The 20,936-nt window shown below is 31.6% G+C and overlaps 2 protein-coding genes across 4 annotated transcripts; both read left to right on the top strand.

The window, feature by feature from the left end:
- Positions 1-6,725: 6,725 nt before the first annotated feature.
- On the top strand, positions 6,726-12,063 carry LOC133310442 (biogenesis of lysosome-related organelles complex 1 subunit 1). Of its 3 annotated transcripts, none has more exons than XM_061511381.1 (4): positions 6,726-6,913; positions 7,005-7,210; positions 8,072-8,192; positions 11,987-12,063. In XM_061511381.1, exons 1-3 carry the CDS (start codon positions 6,808-6,810, stop codon positions 8,159-8,161), a joined length of 402 nt encoding a protein of 133 aa, XP_061367365.1. In that variant the 5' UTR covers positions 6,726-6,807; the 3' UTR covers positions 8,162-8,192; positions 11,987-12,063. The 3 variants fall into 3 exon arrangements, with proteins under 3 accessions (XP_061367365.1, XP_061367364.1, XP_061367363.1); XM_061511380.1 differs by lacking the exon at positions 11,987-12,063 and adding an exon at positions 11,359-11,642; XM_061511379.1 differs by lacking the exon at positions 11,987-12,063 and having other exon boundaries at positions 8,072-8,431.
- Positions 12,064-13,347: 1,284 nt separating this feature from the next.
- Positions 13,348-16,326, top strand: LOC133310428 (peroxidase RIP1-like). The gene is made up of 3 exons (XM_061511362.1): positions 13,348-13,563; positions 15,123-15,317; positions 15,766-16,326. The coding sequence occupies exons 1-3, from the start codon at positions 13,348-13,350 to the stop codon at positions 16,324-16,326; spliced, it is 972 nt and encodes a 323-aa protein (XP_061367346.1).
- Positions 16,327-20,936: the final 4,610 nt, after the last annotated feature.

Genomic DNA, 20,936 nt, shown 5'->3' with positions numbered 1-20,936 from the left:
ATGTAAGACCAATCTTATATAGTGTAGTTTATAAAAATTTGTAAACAAAAAAGTTTATAAATATAACCTGTCCCTATATATATATATATATATATAATTCATAGAGTCATTATTATCGCTCTTCAAGTCTAAGTTTTTCAAATTCGTTAAATTTGGTCGTCGCACGTGCCAGAGGGGTGCATTCTGTCATTCCAGGCTCACGAGAAGCGAGAAAGGTGTAGAAGAAAAGCAAAGAAGCAATTGGCGGCTGTCACTTCGCTTACAGAGCTCCCAATCACATGTTGAAAACTCTCACATATTATTCCCTTAAACACTCAATTCAAACCACATTATGATAAATTGATGAATGATCTATGATCTTCTAAGTCATTTTCACTTCTTTTTTTTAGTATTAATTAAAAGGGAGAGAGATTTCACCAGTGTTACTTAGAATTAATTAATCTAAATCTTGTCACCTTCACCAGCTAGGATTAATTAAAGGGTTTTATTAATCTCATGTTAAAGGAGATAGTTATCTCATGTCATAGAGATAAATTTGTGGGCTCCACCACCTGAAAAAAGAAAAGAAAAGAAAAGAAAAAGGTGGCACAATTATCGAAAGGTGTGTAGGAGAAAAAATATATCTTATATAACATAAGAATAGTTTTTCCCTTAATTAAAAGTAGTTTTGAAACACCTCAGCTAACCATTCAAAGAAAAGCAGGCACATATTCTACCAACTCCATTGTCGTCTTCTATTGAAACACGTAAATGTTTGCTAAGCCCACTGGACAATCAACGTCGAGCTACAGTTGTAGATAGGACAGATATCACTCATGTTTGAACTTGGAATAGTTCTTAAAGTAGCAGCTGTCAAATGTATTAAGCTAAAATTATTTTATTATAACAACTTAGGAATATATCACCTCAAAAATTAATTCAAAGGATAAAAGTATTTAAAGTCTTATAAATTTCACATTAGTTGCATATACAACTAATATAGAACCATATATCTCAATACGCTCCCTCACACGAGAGCCCATTGGACTAGAAGCGTGGATATTGCACATATCCAATTTTTAATTTATTTTTTTGTGCTTTTATTTTAATTTCACTTTAAAGTGGGGCGGTGAGGATCGAACTTGTGACCTTATATTCACTCAAGCTCTGATATCATGTAAAGAACCTTAGAATACACCACCCAAAAGCTAGCTCTAAGAGTGAGAGTGCACAAAGCCTTATAAACTCCACATTAGTTGCACATACAACTAATGTGAGACTATATATCTTAACATGATGAAAACTTGGAAATTTCTTCTATATTGGATTTAAATAAAAAAGTTGAATTGTGAAAACAATGGGTGATCAACCCATATAATGTATTCTTGAAAAGAAAAAATATTGGAAAAATGGAATTTTTAAATATATTATCAAATTAATACAGTGAATCCCATAAGAATGGGGTGTGAGACTTGCTTAATTGGGTTATATGTCGAATGTTAATAAGTCTAGCTAGGAGATTTATTAACATTAATGGATTGATCTCCCTAAGCCAACACCAATTTTTGGTTATAATACTTTTTTTATTATATTCATTATAGGCTTTTATATAAATCTAATTTAACCGGTTTTATCAATAAGCCACCAGTGGAACTACTGAACCATTGACCCTATATCTAAAACAAGTCAATGAACGATCCAAGTCGAATAACATTGGCTTAACATACTCAAATAAATTCAGATGATATATTTTGTCTTCTCTCATATGATGATCGAAGGTTATTGAGTATAATCCCTTTGTGTGCATCTGCTCTCTAGTAAGGTTGTGGTACATCAGCAACGACTTTAATGTTTATGTCGGTAAGAGATTGGGGTAGAATATGCAAATTGAGAAGGGTGAGTACACGAGAACTTCACCCTTGTATTTACAAGAGGAATTTGTTTTGGACTACGTTAGTGGCCTCCACTTAGGCCCAATGCTCATTCCCACAATAAGATTGAAGGTCATTAACGGCAAAGATATAATAATATATTATTATTATTATTTTAATAAAAAATTACCAAATTATAGTCATTTTGAATCAATTTACACATCTATTGCAGTGGATCTCGCCCAAATAAGGCGAGACCACTCTCGCCCAAATAAGGCAAGACCTGGCTGGTCTATTTAAATCCTTTTTTTCTTCTTTTTTTCATTTCACACCATCTCTCTACCTTCTCTCCAAGCTATGAAGCACCGACACTTCAAAAATTCTGATGTGTTGTGTCCGACACTCCCCGACACTCCAACACGCGTTATAAAAATTCAAAAAAAGGTTAAAAGGTTACGTTGCGTGGAGTTTTTAGTTTCAACTATTATATTTGTTGGATTACAATTACTATTTTATTGGGTTCAATATAAATATTTGGAATATTTTGTGTTTCTTTGCAAAATTTATGAATATTATAAGTTTAGATTCATTTTTTTGTTAAATTATTGAATATTAAATATAATATACACTAAATAAATTAAAAATAATATTTAATATCAAAACGTGTCCTAACGTGTCGAAATCTAACATTTTTTAAAATTAGCGTGTCGAAGTGTCGTGTCGTATCATGTTACGTGTCAGTATCGGTGCTACATAGGCTCCAAGACATTTCTCTAACTTCTCTCTATAATTCTTTTTTAGGGTTTTGTGCACCAAAACTTTGTCAGTCAAGTAAGTCTTAATACATTTTTATATTATTTAATTATAACAATAAATATGTTATACTAGTGACTTAGGACAATGTTAGTTAGTTAGAAAATTATTAGTAACCTTGAAAATTATTAGTGACTTAGTAAGTTGTTAGGGACCTAGAAAATAGTTAACGACTTGTTGGTTAAATATTGACGTAGGTTATAACATGCTTAGTGACTTAGGTTATAGTGATTAACTTAGGAGAATTATAGTAATTGATAATATATGCATAGAGAATTTTATTCATGCTTAATAAATTAGATGCTTATGGAATTTTATTCATGCTTAATGACATAGATTAAATTTATAAAAGAATACTTTTTTTAAATATTAAATTTATTTAAATTATTTAAATTAAATATTTTTTTAAATATTGTTCTAGACGTGTACAAATATTTAAATTTAAATTAATTATAGCAATACATTTTTAATTTTTGTAGAGTTTATTAATATGGCTGAGTCATCATCATTCGAGTCTCCGCGGTCTTTAATCGGCCACGAGTCTGAGCCTACAGATCCCATGACACATGTCCTTCCTACACCATACGATTGAGAAATTTTACGTAAGCGGACACAACGCACACAACCACAATTGCTTCTTGATGTTCCTTCATGAGATTTCGCTTGATTGCCATCTGCGCCTCTTTTTTTGATGCAAATTCTTGCTTAACAAATAATTTATTCCACAATAGCCATGGACCCTCATCTGAACCCAAACCCTTGGTATAAGAATCTTGTTCGCTCGGATGATCCTAATTAATGTATGTATAATGTGAAATTTCATCCCAAATAGGAGTAACAATATCACCAGCATGTACGACTTAATACTAGTAAAAAAAATTATTACATAAACAAAACCGATGATATATACTTTCGAAATGATGTGATAATTGAGTTGATGGCATGTCATGATGTTCCAGGAAATGAGACTCTGCCACATCATGATAGTCTTGAATTTGAATTGCGGATAAACCACGTTCCTCATCATTGTCTGAAGCACTAGCATTCTCGGCAAGAAGATGATATTCCATTGCGATAATTTGATCATTATCATCATCGTCATCGTCATCCATAACCCTAGTAGGGTCATGTTTATCTTCCATAGATAGATTAACAACTAGAGCAGCAGATGATGATACATTATGTGAAGAATTAAAAACAATTGACCTCGTGGGTAAAACAACATTCTCTGTTCTGCCAATATCCACGTTCAACTCTAAGAAATCTTTCCTTGATTGGTTGAAGAATTCTCCTATTATCATATTTACATCTTCATCATCTACAACTTGCATACTAATGTATTGTTCTTCGCACTATATTCTTGTTGTGATTAGAGTGATAGATTAATTAACTTCGAGAGCTAATTTTTTACGGATTTTCTGATGCAGTTCGTCAATAGTTGAGTTGCGCTTTATGCGTGTTGACCTTTTCTCACCTTCAAAAACTACACCACGTCAACCTTCCACTTTCCTACCATTATAATATATAACAACACGAACAAAATCGACATGTGAACTCATTCTTAAATATATAAACAAAAAACACAAAAGAGAGTATGAGTAAGCAAGTGAGAATGTATGAAAAAGCAAGAGTTTATGATGAGAAGAGTTGTGAAGAGTGTACAGAGTGGAGAGGTTTAAATAGGGTACAACTGGATCAATCTTGCCCAAATTAGCCAGCTTAGGGTGCTTGGTTTTGCCCAAAAAAGGTTGTTTATTGGAGTGGGTCTCGCCTTATATAGGCGGTTTCCTATGGGCAGTCTTGCCTTATTTAGGCTAGTATCGCCTTATTTGGGCGAGAGTAATCTCGCCTTATTTAAATTAGACCAACTACAATAAATACGTAAATGGGTTCAAAACAATTATATTTTTATAATTTTTCGTAAAATAATAATATATTAATTTTTTTCCGATCATTAACTCAAATATCTCACAAATCGTACTCACCAATAACTTTTGATAGAATATTTCCCTCGCACAGCTTTCACACTTAGGGGGCCCACCTTTCACATGACCCCCTTTGGCATATGCATCGTAAAAGCCAATAAGAGAAGAGAATTTGGGTGCTCATTTGGTGCTCCCTTCTTACAAATACGGAGGATAAAAAGGGGAAAAAGAAAAAAAAATGAATAAAAAAGGAAGAATTTTTTTCTCTTTATGAGAGGAACCGCTGAAAAAATTCTGGACCACTTTAAAATTTTTCCAATAAGAGACACACTCATACACAAGAAGGCGACTTTTTCCCGACATTATATTATTACTCTACTTATCCTTACTCTTACACTTGAGGCCTTGCAACACCCAGATAAATGACAGTCACAGAATTTTGCAATGGGAGGCAAATTCAACGTATATTCTTCTTTGTAAGCTGTAACTGCTTATATGACCTCAAAATAAAAATAATATTCACAACTAAATACTTTTAAAGTTTGAGAGGGACGATCATTGTCTATATGACCAAAAAAATGAGAAATAATGCTCACAACTAAATGTTAGTACGAATTTAAAGGGGAAATCGTCCACTCTAATCCCCCTCTCTCCACCATTGCACACCGCCCTTCTCCATCCACCATCACGCACATACTATCAATCCCCGAGCATTGATCATCTTCTACCAGGACCTCCAAAAGTTGGATCATCCATTAACAACCAATCCTTCCCTAGGATTGCACGTCACACTTCAGACTAGAATTTATTGCTGATTTGGTGCATGAGCCCAATGTAAGGGGCAAGGACAAAAGCAGCCAAGAAAAACTTATCAAAGAAGTTTTGTTGAAAAAGTAATCATCTAAGTGAGACATTGATCATATGCTACCAAAAAAAATCATCCAATTGGTTTTTTTGTTTTGTTTTGTTAAGATCACAATAAAATAAATATACATAATAGAACTGCATATATGATAATTTGTTTGTAGAACTTTAAAGATATGGGCTTCTGGTACAAGATTAATAAAATGGGCCTGCATAAAAAAATCTTGGGCCTACGACACTAGTTACCTACCCTTTGATCTTTAATTTAGTCATAGCTGAATGACGTTGATTTTGGGCATTGTTGACCCGTGAGTTCTGACCCATGATCCTACCTTCGTTTACTATTTCTTCAAATGGGTTTCACTGTACATATATCCGTCCAATGTACGGTGAGTTCATTTTATTAAAATGAATTTTTATATAATAATATAAGTTTAAAGAAATTAAAATATGTTAAGATATATATAAAAGGAAAAAACTACTCTTATGCAACATAAGGGGGTGTTTAGTACGCGAGATTCTTCAGGATTTCCAGCAAACTGAATTTTTCTAAATTTTTAATTTTTGAATATTATCATAAACTGAATGCAAAAATCATATTTTTGAAAATCGAGATTCCCGGACAAATAAAAATTTCTCCTGTACCAAACGCCCCCTAAGAATAGTTTATCTCCTATAGATCCATCATCTTTTTTTTTTTCTATTTTTGTAGATAGTGGGCCCACCACATATGTCTCTATAACATAAGATATCATCTCTCATGTAATATGAAATTAGATGAACCCTATATAAAATTCATCTAATCATTAACAATATGTTGAAGGAAAACTATCTATCTTTTTAAAGGATAAGATATGTCATTTTAGATCTTAATCGTTGATTTCTATTCATCAACAGTTATAATATATTAGTTTAAAATTATTAATTAACTAATAGTAAACTGAGCCTATTAAATTTGACCCAATAAATTATAATGAGTGATGAACAAAATCAATAATTAGGATCTAGAATGACATAAGATTATATCCTTTAAAAGATTTCATATATTTTTCCCTATGTTAAAATAGAGGAGGGATATTCTAACTACCAAAATTTTTCACTACCAACTCACTACCTATTTAATCACTATTAGATTAACATTTTTTTCTCTTCAAAAACTTTTTAACATTCTCTCCCTTTGATCCATGATGATGTGATGGGTAGTAAGTTAGTAGTTAGAATATACTGACTCCTTTAAATAATGCTGTGTGCAATCAATGGAAAAAAAAAACATTGTGCCTCTTGCTCAGGTGAATACCAACATGCCAGTGTTTCGTAGACTGAAAAAAGAGGGGAACAGAGTGAAATAGAATTGAATGAAAAAAAAAGGAATGGACGCAGAGGCAAAGGGGTTAGAAGCTTCTCTGCAGCATTTGCTTCACCTTCACCAACACAACTCTCTCATACTTGCTCACCACACTGGTCTCTTCTCCTTCTTCTTTCAAAATTGGATTTTTTATGTTTCCCATTTCTCATTTTTAACTGTTTTCACTTGGGTATGCGATGGAAGCAGATAAAGCGAAGAAGGACGCAATAAGGAAAGCCGAGCGTGTTTCGGATCTGTTGGTGGAAGCTGTGGATGGTGGTGTGCAAGATTCCTTCATCAACCAGAAGCGTATTGAGCACGAAATTCGAGCTCTGGCTGCCACTATCACAAGGTTCATCAAGCAAACGGATCAATGGCTTTCTGCCACTCATGCTCTCAACACCGCTGTTAAGGTACTTCATTGTTATCATTCGTATCTATATATGTATATATACCCTATCCCTTTTATTTCAATCAATTGATTGCATTTACTAAAATCTGAGATGGGTGTTTATTATTTTTGTTTTTTGTTTTTTTAAAAAATTATTAGCTTGTATGAATTAAGAGGAAAATGTAACAAAACCACAACCTTGATTATGATTATCAGTGTGCTATTTTTTGGGGGTATTTTATAGAATTTTATTTGTAAATGATTGTTGTTGTTGTTATTATTTGGTTACAAATTAGGGTACACAATAAAGGCTGTGACTGAGATGCCCGCTTTCTTAATTTGATTGGACCTTAGTAAACCTAGATTATCAAGTTTCTTCTTGTCAAATATATTCATTGGGCTTTAGATTGATGATACAATTTTGCGTTTCTCTATACGCACTTTCTGACTTAAGAGAAGCTTAAGGGTTTTGGTTCTATGGTTAGAAGATGTCCCTGTAATTTAGGTTGTTCAACTTTAAAGGTTGATGCAGGTGTTTGACTCTGGAAATAGGCATCAATCATGAGGTAGAGTAACTATGGGATAAACAGTTGTTTACCTAGAATCCTTTATTTTGAGAGATTTCTTGTGTGCAATCATATGATCAAGTTATAAAGATGGAGATAGGAGGAGAAGATTAATGTTTAGTGTCTTCTTATTGCATTTGGTATATATTACTATAATGTGTCCTATATATTGTATATTTTCTTTGGAGTGCGAATGTGCAATGTTAATCGTCAGAATAAAGTCAGTTAAAGGGTACTCTGTGCTTAACTTATTATTTATTTATTTTGATAAAATTTTCTTAACTTATTATAAACTTTCGAGTTTCATCTGAACTCAGGAAATTGGAGACTTTGAGAACTGGATGAAGACCATGGAATATGATTGTAAAAGTATCACTGCAGCTATACAGAACATTCACCAAGGGTGATCTCGCTGCAAGTTTTCATACAAATTACCATGTAATTCTAATCCCTTTTCATTCATTTTTCTATTCTAGGAATAATACCCAATATCATGTAATAGTTTATTAGATGATCATTTGACTTGATTCTTCAACTAAGTAACCGGCTTAAAGAAGCAACAGTTGATTAGTATCCTTATTCTGAATGATGAGTTATATTTTGTTATTATCACCTTTATGAATGTTTAATTTGAAAGTTTATTTATGCACTTATTATAAAGATTTTGAGAGTAGAAAGGATTAAAAAAAAAATGATGCTGTGGCATTGTGCCCTTTACATAGAGTTTGGTGTATTTCGGTGGAGCATAATTCCAGAATTTTTAACAATAATTATCTTCCTCCACAATTTTTATGGAACAGGCTTGGTTGCAACGCACAAGCATGCGTGCGCGTGCACACGCACGCCCGCATGCACACATGCACATGCGTGCGTGCCTGCGCGCCCGCGCACGCGCACACACGTAGGTGTATAATTTTTATGGAACAGGCTTGGTTGCAACTTGCAAGTGTGTGTGTACACACACACATGTACACACACGTAGGTGTATATGTATATCAGTATATGTATGTATATATGTCCACAATTTTTATGGAACAAATATCTTCCTCTACAATTTTTATGGAACAGGCTTGGTTGCAAGTGTGTGTATATGTATATCAGTATATGTATGTATATATGTCCAGAATTTTTATGGAACATTTATCTTCCTCTACAATTTTTATGGAACAGGCTTGGTTGCAAGTGTGTAGTGTGTGTACACACACATGTACATACGTAGGTGTATATGTATATCAGTATATGTATGTATATATATGTCCAGAATTTTTATGGAACAATTATCTTCCTCTACAATTTTTATGGAACATGCTTGGTTGCAAGTGTGTACACACACATGTACATACGTAGGTGTATATGTATATCAGTATATGTATGTATATATGTCAAGTAGACAGACAAAAAAGCCTAGGAAAAATTTAGGACATCAAGAACAACTCCGACCCAAATATCCTTCCAGAATTTAATCCGAGAACAATCTCCCAAAGTCAAGCAAATGAGAGGTCTGAAAATAGTTAAACCCTGAGAGATAAACTTCTAAGGACTAGCTCACTAGCATGAACAGCCCAGTCACGGAATTGGCATCCCAATCATGTGGATACAAACCATACTTTGAGTAGTTTGATGCCATAAAGAGGAAGACTGTAAGGAAAACGCCAAAGCCACTTAACTGCTGAAGCAAAATTCTTGTATACCAAATAACCAAGATCCAGCCTCCCTTTCTCAGGTCTACATGAAACCTCCCAACTAACAAGATGGTCTCAACTGGAAACATCGGCTCCTGACCAAAGGAAATCCCTCATAATTCTAACAATTTTCTGAGCCACAGCCACTAGAATGCGAAAGATTGAGGGAAAGTATAAAGGGATGCTACATAAACAAGACTGTATGAGTATTACCCAGGCGCACCTAAGAGAGAAAAAGACACACTTCCAAGTTCTAGCTGTCTAAACTCATAGAAATCTTACAAATCACCGGGTCCCAAAAGGACAATACGCCAGGGTTACTATTTTGAAAAAAAGCAAAAGTAAGACCATCAAAGCCAGGACCTTTCTCTATTCCTAAGCTAAAAGCAGCCATACGAATTCATTCCTTCTTAAAAGGGCTTTCCAAGCAACTGGCCTTATCAGGAGTAATGGGACTCCAATATAAATCCTCAATTAAAGGTTTAATGGGCATATCCTCAACAAACAAGTCAGGGTAAAACCTTTAAGAAACAATGATCTCAATATCCCTAATGGCACTACAATCCTCAAGCTTCAACTTTTTTGTTTAAGCTTTTCCCTCATCTCCTAGAGAATATTCTAAGAAATAACTTTGAACATCCCCATCCTTAGGCCAAGAAGCCTCATGCTTTTGTGTCCAATTTGTTTCTTTCTTGAGCAAAACATCTTCTAAATCAAGTCTCTTCTTCTGCCTCCTAACACTACGATCCTCGGTAAGACTGTCCCCTATTTCCAATCTATCCAGGGAATCAATCTCTTTCAGAATTTCTTCTTTCCTAACTCAGATATCACCAATAGCAGACTTATTTCACTCTTTTATCTTTTCCTTGAGAATTTTTAATTTCCTGGTGAATTTAAAGTCTACCTAGCCCTCAATTGAAGTTGTATTGCAGACTTCCTTAACAAAAGGTATAATGGTGAATAAGCCACTTGTTTTCAAACCTAAATGTGTGGGACCCCATTTCACCTTACCATACTCCAAAACAATGGGGAAATTATCCAAAACTGGACAAGTCAAACTCTCTTGCTCAAGATCAGGAGAAGTACATCACCTAAGTTCTATACATGTTCTCCTTGCCAAATAAAGTTCATACATTATCACCTTCCAGTTCTCAGTTTATGATCGTTTTGTTTGGTTCATCATGTTTAATAAGATGACTCTAACCACATGGGATAGAGATTTGGGTCAACTTCCAATCATGTGCAAGTGAGTAACACCAAAAATCATCAACCCAAGCGTTGGTTGGAGTTCTTTTTGTGTTCATTTGACCAACACAATTTACCAGAGATTTTCCTATTAGACAATACATAAAACTTGGGTCATTAAAATAATTTGAAATGGTCACTTTGAAATATTTGCTCTATCTTAATCACATATGGGACGTAAACCCTTTTTTTTGTTAGAGATACTTAAACCAAGTTAAGAACTGCCGGTACATCAACATCAGATGCCTGTTACGATTCTATTCACATAGTTATCAATTTCATATGGATATTGAATTTAAGTGGACACTTTAGCTCCTTTTGTTGTAAACCTTCTTTGGCTCTCTGGTTCTTTCTCCTATATAACAACCACTGGCTAATTTTTGACCCAAGTTTTCTGGTCAGCTTCTTACATGTGGTTTTACTTGATTTATTTTATAGCGTTTTGATGGTGGTTTTATTGATGACGGCAATGGTACTCTTTTGACAATTGTACTGTTTGTTGCCATTTCATGGAAAGATTAGGCCTTAGGTGATAGTCCAGACTCATTCTTCCACTTTGTTTCCGTAACAATAACATTTCTAATCTCTAACCTCCTGCTGAGATATAGACTTTGTTGATTTGGTAATAAGTTGGACTTAACTTGATACCGGGGGTCCTCAATTGACTATTTTGACAGAGAATCACTATGATTAGTGCTTCAGAGTTCAGACAGATTACAACCAAGGAACAACTCTTCCAAATCACATCTTTGTTAGGGTGCAGAAGAAATAGTGGTAGCTGAAAGAGTTGCTGCTCTTCAGGCACTACCCTAGCAGTTGATTTTTCCTTAAGTTTGTCAACAAATCTTCTTTGTAGTGTAGCTTTGTTATTGATATATTGTCTTGGCTCTAAGCCTTTCCTATATGTAATTCCGGTAGCTGGTTTTGTCTCTTAACCTTTCATTGTTATTGTAATTAATGACCTTGAATCTTTTAAGAATGCATCAGAAATCAATTGCTTGTCCAACAACTGTTGGGAATATTAGCAGTTCCGTATTTCCGTTCGTAATTTGTGTAGTCAATAATAAATTGTGTATAGTTAATTGACGAGCTGGGTTTAGGTAGTCAATGCCAAGAAAATATATTTTAGTATTTTACTTGCCACCTAAGTTCGTGCTTGAAATCGCACAAAAAAAAAATTAATATATACCAGCGAAGATGATTAATCCTGTGATCACGGGATTAAATCAATAGCGTGGTGAGTTATGGACAAGACTTTGACAGATAATCATCAGCATCTGACAAATTTTATGATTGAAATTGCAGAAAAGGAAATTATGGATACCAGAGAAGATGATGCCTCAATCTTATTTCACAGGATTAAGTTAAAAGCATATGGAGAGTAATGCATTAGCTTTTAAGAAAACAATTACAAGCTGGTTGCATTTATAGTACTATCTCCACCTTTTAGATCAAGTGTTGTTCAATGAGCTTGGTTTCATTACTTAAATTAGGCCCATGATTCCTATAATATTACGTAAGCTTAAATACTATACACTAATGTGTTGTTAGGCCCATGAAGTTGAGTTTTGTAATTGGATTGAACTTTAAAGTTACAATTTTCTGGCATATTAAAATTAGAATTATGATTCCATAGAATTAAAAAAAAAAAAAAAAAACAATTTTTCTTATAAACATCCAATTCTCAACTTTATAAGAATTACAATTTTAAATACCAAAAACAAAAGTTATTATAATTATTGCTTATATACTCTAAAAGTTATTATTATTGATATACTCTGGCAAGTTGTTAGCACCGACAGCGTTGTCGGTGGTAATTCCCGATCACCATCGCCGTCGTCAACCTTGTCGTTATTGCATGGCATCTTTCAACCACTTCTACTGCCATCGTCTTTTATCACTATTTCCATTTCCATTCTATAACCCCGTCATCTTCAGTGTCTTTTTTTTACCATCGTTGCTGCATTCTCCACTAATATTCTATGCCAATCCTATTTAATTTATAATTTTACACGAGAAAACAAGTTCCCTTTGTCCGCAACAAACAAATTATTAAGAGTAAAAAAGGGAAAAAAAAAGATCAATGAAAAACAATTAAGATATAATCACACATGCTATTTGGATCGATGTTATTAACTTTATTGTTAAATAAGACCTGTACCTACTGTATTATTGGCACGTCTTGCATTAATTCATAATTATTAAAAAATAGCTAATTGATGAAAGTATTTAAATATTTTTACTTAAACAGATTTACATAAAGACAGAAGAAAAATGGGTCTTGGGTTTGGCTGCCAGCTCTTTTGCTATATAGAAATGTTCCACAATATGCTAAAAGTTCATTATCTAAAAGTTAGAGGAAATGTCTGCTACTATATTTGAAGCAATTGTTTTGAAGAGAATTGGCCACGTGGCTTCCTCCTTTCCATTTGATGCAGTATCTTCCATTCAATCTTAATTGGTCAATGGTATCGGGTGCAAACCATTTGGCATGTAATGAACTAAAATATTGTGTTAATAATTAAATAAAGTACACTATTGACTAATGACTAATGAGGCTCTAGGGCTAATGGTGACCTTGTTCCTTCCCTCTATATAAACAAACTATGTTGTAACTCACAGAGCAACATCTTAGCTGAAAGCCTCACATGCAAGCACAACAAGATATGGCTTCTCATATCCAAACATTGATTGTGCTTGTTATGGTTACTTTGGTCACATTATTGATCCCTACAAATGCACAGCTCTCTCCACATTTCTATGATAAAATATGTCCTCAGGCATTGCCAGTCATAAAGTCAGTCGTTCAACAAGCAATAATCCGTGAGCAACGCATCGGAGCATCTCTTCTGCGCTTGCATTTCCATGATTGCTTTGTTAATGTAAGTTACAACGTTAACAACTCTTACTGCTTACATTAATTTCATGAGATATTATAGTCTTTTATTTTAAATGTATTTTTTAATAGAATAATTAAAGTGATGTTGATCATTCGATGGTATAAAACTTGCTTACTCAATATTATGCTTTAATTTGATATGTCTTATATTTCACTTCTCTTCTCTTCAAGAGTAGAAGCTTAACCATACATGTTTTTATAAAAGCTTTTATAGAAAGAGTTTTTTTATAATAAAAAAAAGTTAAAAGTTAAAAACTAATATGAGCTTTTTTTTAATATGTATGCCATATTTTTTGACTCCTCATATTTATTTTACAGTTTTACCTTTATTTCAAACTTGTATTTATAAATTTTAAATCTTTTACCCTAATAATTTATCCTAATAATAAATTATTTTATCTTTTCTCTTTTAAAATTATCAGAACAATTTTATATAATCATCAAATAATTTTTAAATTTTTTTTATTTTAGCTCAAAAGTAACTTTTAACTTAAATAGAAAAGTTGCAAAACAGGCTTTATAATCAATTAGACACAATTGAGAGTCCTTGTTGTAGTCTACTTTCCTGTATTCACTTCTCGGAATATGGAATATGAAATCTATGGAATGTTTGATTGTGTTTTTTTTTTTTCTTCTTAAAATTGTTTTGTAAAATAGATAATGAAATATGTGTTTTATGTATTTTTTGTTTTGTTTTGAAAATTAAAAATCAAAACATAAAACGAAAATAACTTAGACATGTTTCCTAAATTTAATTTTAAAAACTAAAAAATAGTTATAATTTCTAAAACAATTTTTACAAAATAGGCATTATCAAACATCATTTTTTATTTTTTGTTCTGAAAATTAAAAAACTATTTTTGAAAACAAAATTAAAACAAGCCCCTATTTTTGCCTCTCGAATTCTCTCTCTAGCCCCTCTTCTAGTCAAAGTGAAAATGTTTTTTTTAAGTTCATTGCATGCATACATTGAAAGGGACTTTATACCGATTGAACGTACCAATCCCTTATATATTATGCTAATTTTGCAATTATTGCTCACATATATAACCACTTTCTATCTTATCGTATCATACACGTACCATACAGTGGCCTAGCAATATTATAATTGAACTCTTAATTATTTTATGCAAGTCACAGACAGACAAAAATCACGTTATAGAAATGAATTATACTAATTTTAAATTGCTAGGAAAATGCTATATACCTAATTCATGGCTGTTAGCTTCCATTATTGTTTCTAATAAAAACTATATAATGTAGTTACAATTTACAACTTCTAGTAAAATTTCAATTTTCATTGACGTTTACTGTTAAACTGAACTAAAGCTAAAAAGTTAATCATGTCTTGCGAGCTGCAAAATGATATGTATAACAGTATTATTTAATTGGTATAGTCTAAGTTAAAACCTCTCCTTATATATTAAAAATTATTCCCAATGCCATTAGTTAAGAACCAAGATAACATACACATGATCATTTGAACATGTCTCTTCTATTATAATGTAGTTTACTGAAATATGAATATTTGAAACTACGTAGGGCTGTGATGGATCAGTTCTGCTAGATGACACCAGTAAATTCATTGGGGAGAAGACAGCATTTCCTAATATTAATTCAGCTAGAGGTTTTTCTGTGGTTGATGAAATCAAAGCAGCCGTTGACAAAGCTTGCAAACACCCTGTGGTGTCATGCGCAGATATCCTAGCCATAGCAGCTCGTGATTCTGTAGCCATAGTAAGTGTTACACAAATCTCATTCTTGGAAATTCATCCTCTCATATGACATTAGGTGACATGAGACGATCTAAGTTATTTATAGACAAATCAACGTTTACAAATAATATATTAAAATATCAGAGAAATTGTTTTCTCCTTTCACACCAGAAAGTTGGTTATTCCCGCGGACACAATATTTGATGGCCCCATCTTGAATTTTTTTTTATCTTTTCACTATTTTGTGAACTCCACTTATAGGATGAGTCAAATGCAGAGAATTTATTCTCTGCAGTGAAACTAGAGTAATAAAACCCTAAAATAGAAAGTGAATGATAATAGTTGATTTATCTATAAAATGATTAAGATTACGTCACATTAGAGGATACATTGCCTCCTTCTCACATGTTCTAATTGGTTATATGCAAAAATATGAAAAATTACATAAAATTCTACTGTCACTATAACAGTTGGGAGGTCAAAACTTTTGGTACGAAGTGTTGTTGGGAAGAAGAGATGCAAGGACCGCAAGCAAGGCTGCTGCAAATGCCAATCTTCCTTCTCCAACTTTCAGCTTCTCACAGCTTATTTCTAACTTCAATTCTCATGGATTGAACTTGCAAGACCTTGTAGCCCTCTCTGGTGCTCACACCATTGGATTTGCCAGGTGCACTACATACCGGAACAGGATTTACAATGAAACCAACATAAACCCCAACTTTGCAGCATCTTTGAGGAAGATATGCCCTCGAAGTGGAGGAGATAACAATTTAGAACCATTGGATGTCACTCCTGCAAGAGTTGACTCTACATACTATACGGCATTGATGCAGAAAAAGGGCCTCTTGCATTCTGATCAAGAACTGTTCAAGGGACAAGGCAGTCAAAGTGATAAATTGGTGCAGTTATATGGTAGGAGCCTATTAGCTTTTGCTAAAGACTTTAAAACTTCCATGATCAAGATGGGTAACATGAAGCCTCTTACTGGGAACCAGGGAGAGATCAGATGCAATTGCAGAAGGTTCAATTAGGATTGCATGTTACAAGTATGGACCACAATAAAGGGATACAGGGAAAGTTTAAGAAGCTGTATGATTCTATGTCTAGTAATGTCAATTTTTAACTGTCGGTGTGACACTGTATTGTTTATTAAGATCTTGGTTCAATTGTTAAGATTTAATTGTCTATGATGTTTTCAACCCAAAAGGAATGGTTTGTTTTCAGTAAATTAGCTTTACATATATATGCTTCTTGTTTTTTTTTTTTTTCCTTCACGGATTTGAGTCTAAAAAATCGTCTATTTGCATCTTTTTGCAAAATTGCAAAAATTTAAAGATAATGATGCGTAAAATTCACTTCCATACTTTTACATATAATTATACTTTTTTTCTCATTTAGCACATGGAGTAAATCCTATCGTGTTAATATTTTATATGACTGCGTCATCTGAAATTTTTATATTTATTTCTTACTTCATTAGTGATAATTAAATTTCACCTATTTAATGTATGTGAAGAGAAAGATAGACAAAAATTTCACATGAACCGATCATGTAAATTTTTGCCAAGGATGCACTCCCTTTGACACAAAAGTTTGGAAGTCTTGTACATTAAGTTTTACCTTTGTACCTCTTGGATGCAATTATCAATTGGGAAAGTGTTTGTCCTTTTAAATGACATAACTTGTGTCATTTCACTCTCACAAAGAGGTGAGACTCACACCTTTATTTATTTATTTTTTTGTCCCTCTTCTCTCCCTCATGATCCATCTCTTTCTCACTTAAAATGACACAACTTTACATCTTTAAAATGACATACAGTTTTCCCATTATCAATACTCACTAATTTACGGTTTTGTGTGCAAATCTAGTTCACTTGTCACTTTAATTATCAATACTCACTAATTTACGATTTTGTGTGCAAATCTAGTTCACTTGTCACTTTAATTAATACACAAACACTTGAATAGAGGAACACTTATTAAATATATGTACGCGTTGAATCCTTTGATACTCTTATTAAATTAAAAAATTTGACACCAACTCTTAATCATTAATTTCATGAATCTAACCGTTTTAATTGATTGGGCAGAAAAATGTTTGTATAGTATCTGCATTCTCTTCCAAAATGACGTCATTTTAGGGTTCAAAGATTAAAAAATGAGAATGATAATTACTATTATAATCATGGAATAAATTAAAATTACAAATACGCTTTGATTTTTGCCTCAAAATAACATCATTTTGGACTCACTACAAATAAATTATCTGCAGTCACTGCAGAAAAAACCAACCCTTTATTGAGTCATACTTATTAATTAATTTTTAATAAATAAAAATTGTTAGATGGACAGAAATCAACAGTTAAAATTTAGTGTGAAAAGATCAAATCCATATATATATATATAGAGGTAGGATCCTTTGACACCGGTGTCAAATTTAGAGTTTGACACCTCATATGAGAGCCGTTAAATCAAAAAATATCAACAACTCTGATTTGTAAGCGTCTGACACCATTGATATTTTTTTATCTAACGACTCTCAGATGAGGTGTCAAACTTCAAATTTGACACCGGTGTCAAAGGATCCTACCCCATATATATATATATATATATATATAGGGTTTTATAAGAGTTATGTTGTAGGAAAAGTGATTGTGTTATGTTATAGAGATTCGTTTTGCGTGCCGAAGTTTTTTTTTTTTTTTTTAGCTGCGTACCCCACAAAATGTTATATTTGTAGGAAACTTTTTATGGTCATGTTAAATGATAGATGATAAACCCATATATATATATATATATGGGGAGATTTCTTTATGACAATTATTCGATTAATCTGGTTAGTCGGGCAATACCATAATAACAGTAAATCTTTCTCTCCCAAATTTTTAATACATAACTTGAGACCAATGATTAATCACATATACTTAATAATCACGTGGATGGTATCGGAAATATAACTACAAAGAATAATTCGACGTTCCTGTTTATTCTGTCGGTAACATGTCTTCAAGGACACTAGGACAGCAAAGGTGCAAATTTGTAATTTATGCCAACTTAAGATTCAAAATACTCCTATTAATTACACAGTAATTAACATGACATATTTTTATAATATGGTATTATATAGGATGCGTGGTTTGCCTGACCCTTTTACTTATACTAGTATATTATCCGTGTGATGCACAAGGAAAAAAATCAAAATTTTTGTCGTCCGTCGTTGTTGATTAATCGCATTGCAAACCTTATATTTACAAAAAATTGTGTTGTTATTTTGTTCTATATTCCAGGTGAAAAAAATTACAGCATTGATATAGAGCTTTGCAAATATCAACAACAAACAAAAATCTGCTATTCAGAGGGATAAATAATTTTGCATACAACTACATCATAATACACCATAATATGTTATAATACACCATGTTAACATGAGAAAGGAATATAAAAAGAAAAATGCGTACAAATCATTGCTAACTATAACATTCATCAACAAAATCAAGGTAACAAAAACACCAAGCAAATATGGATTTAAAATATTAGCTTTTACCTATAATATGAAAACGCTATTCTTTTAGTGTCATTTCATAGCAATCATTGGAGAGATGAGTTCAACACTTACTAAATATGTCATTTCTTTTCACCAAAAAAAATATATGTCATTTCTTGTGCGATTTTCGTTCCTTGTGCCTACGATATAGAAGGAAAATACTCAATAAATAAGTAACACTAATATGTTAACACCCAAAAGTCATAGTATCAGCAAAAAAAAAAAAAGAATGGATTAAATTTTTTTAAGGACAAAAAAAAAGGTTGTCTGAACGGGATTTGAATGCAACTTAATCAAATAAGTATGTATAAGTCATATTTTTTGTTTACATTTCAACAAAAGCATATGAACAGAATCAAAGCAACTACACTAATCTTTGAGATAGACTTTCATTTATTGCAATCACATTTAAAAATAATAATAAATAATTATTATTTGCAAGGATTTGTGTCGTTAGTATTTGGAATTCTAAAAATTTGTATTTACAAAAATTAAAATCAGATTTAGAAATTTAATTATAAAAGAAAAAGGATGAAATTTTAATTTAATTATAAAAATGTGTTTGTGGGTCGGCCCTCCGGGCCGAGTCCAGTTTGTCACCTCTAACTATCAGCATGTAATAGGTTTTTATATTTATTCATAAAAAAATATTTTTATAGTTGCGTCTAGGTTTTTATATTTTATCCCGGAGATGAACTTTCATTTACAACAATAAGATTTATAAAATAATAATGAATAATTTTTTTTTGCAAGGATTTGTGTCGTTAGTCTTTGGAATTTCACAAATTTATATTTACAAAAATTAAAATCAGATTTAGAAATTTAATTATAAAAGAAGAAGGATAAAATTTCAGTTGAATTATAAAAATATATTAGCGAGCCTGCCCTCCGGGCCGAACCCAGTTTTTCACCTCTAACTGTCAGCATTTTATACTTACAATTTTTTTGGCAAGGATTAGTGTCGTTAGTCTTTGGAATTTCACAAATTTGTATTTACAAAAATTGAAATCAGATTTAGTAATTTAATTATAAAAGAAGAAAGATAAAATTTCAATTGAATTATAAAAATATATTGGCGGGCCCGGCCCTCCGGGCCGGACCCAATTTTCAACCTCTAACTGTCAGCATTTTATATAAATAATTATTTTTTGCACGTATTTGTGTTAATTACACTCTTGCAATAAAAAAAATGAAAGTTTGTTTATAAAAAAAAAATAAAAAAATAAAAAAATAATTTCTTTCATATGTTCTAAATTAAAATTTTAATTTTTGTAGTTCTTAAATTTTAATAATTTTATTTTACAGAATGACAGACCTCATTTTTTATTTAAATTTAAAATTTAAAACTTTTTATATTAATTATACATATTCTTTTATATAATTTTTTTCTATTTTAATTTATGATTTTTATATTTTTTTTTAATTGGTTATACATGTATATTAAAAATTTTATGTTAAATGTTTTTTTAAAAATACATGTATATTATTTTAATTGGTTATACATGTATATTTAAAAATTTTATGTTAGAATTTTAATTTATTTTTTTTAAAGGATTAATTATGCCATTTTTTATTTTTCCTTTTAAATTTGAAATTTTAAATAATTTTTATCGACTATAAATGTTTTTTTATAATTTTAAATATTTTATTGTTAATCTATAGTTTTATATTAAATTCAAATTTATTATATATATCTTTTTCCACTGCATAAATATTAAATGCTGAACTCTTTTTCCACATATCAAGTTCACATAATTTTTCATTTAATTTATTTTCAAATTTCAAATTTATTTTACAATATAAATAATTTTGTTATTTTACAATTTTTTTAATGTTTTTGTTATTTTATTCAGCATTAATAGGGCTAACAATTATCCATGTAAAAAATAGTGGATATACAACAAAAGAAATGTATAGTTCTTTTTTACTCATAATATAAAAGAAAAAAAAAGTAGTGGGACATTGAATGAGTTGTCTTCACCATAAATGATTAACTTAATTTTTCATTATTTTTTATTTCGATTTTTAAAAGAAATTATTATTTATTTAATTTTTTATTTCCAAATCCTTTCCCAAAATTCCAATTTGAAATTTAAA

This window comes from Gastrolobium bilobum, unplaced genomic scaffold (genome assembly GCF_033153095.1).
Source record: "Gastrolobium bilobum isolate Gb01-03AN ecotype WA unplaced genomic scaffold, APGP_CSIRO_Gbil_v1 utg50887, whole genome shotgun sequence".
NCBI lineage: Eukaryota > Viridiplantae > Streptophyta > Magnoliopsida > Fabales > Fabaceae > Gastrolobium > Gastrolobium bilobum.
The sequence above is the reverse complement of the archived record's forward strand: the minus strand, read 5'-3'. Positions and strand labels throughout refer to the sequence as shown.

Bases quoted from the DNA above. Each gene is read 5' to 3' on its own strand.
- LOC133310442 (XM_061511381.1), top strand. From the start codon at position 6,808: ATGAAAAAAAAAGGAATGGACGCAGAGGCAAAGGGGTTAGAAGCTTCT. The intron at 6,914-7,004 runs GTCTCTTCTCCT...CGATGGAAGCAG, and splicing joins CATACTTGCTCACCACACTG to ATAAAGCGAAGAAGGACGCA. The intron at 7,211-8,071 runs GTACTTCATTGT...ATCTGAACTCAG, and splicing joins CTCTCAACACCGCTGTTAAG to GAAATTGGAGACTTTGAGAA.
- LOC133310428 (XM_061511362.1), top strand. From the start codon at position 13,348: ATGGCTTCTCATATCCAAACATTGATTGTGCTTGTTATGGTTACTTTG. The intron at 13,564-15,122 runs GTAAGTTACAAC...GAAACTACGTAG, and splicing joins TCCATGATTGCTTTGTTAAT to GGCTGTGATGGATCAGTTCT. The intron at 15,318-15,765 runs GTAAGTGTTACA...TCACTATAACAG, and splicing joins CTCGTGATTCTGTAGCCATA to TTGGGAGGTCAAAACTTTTG.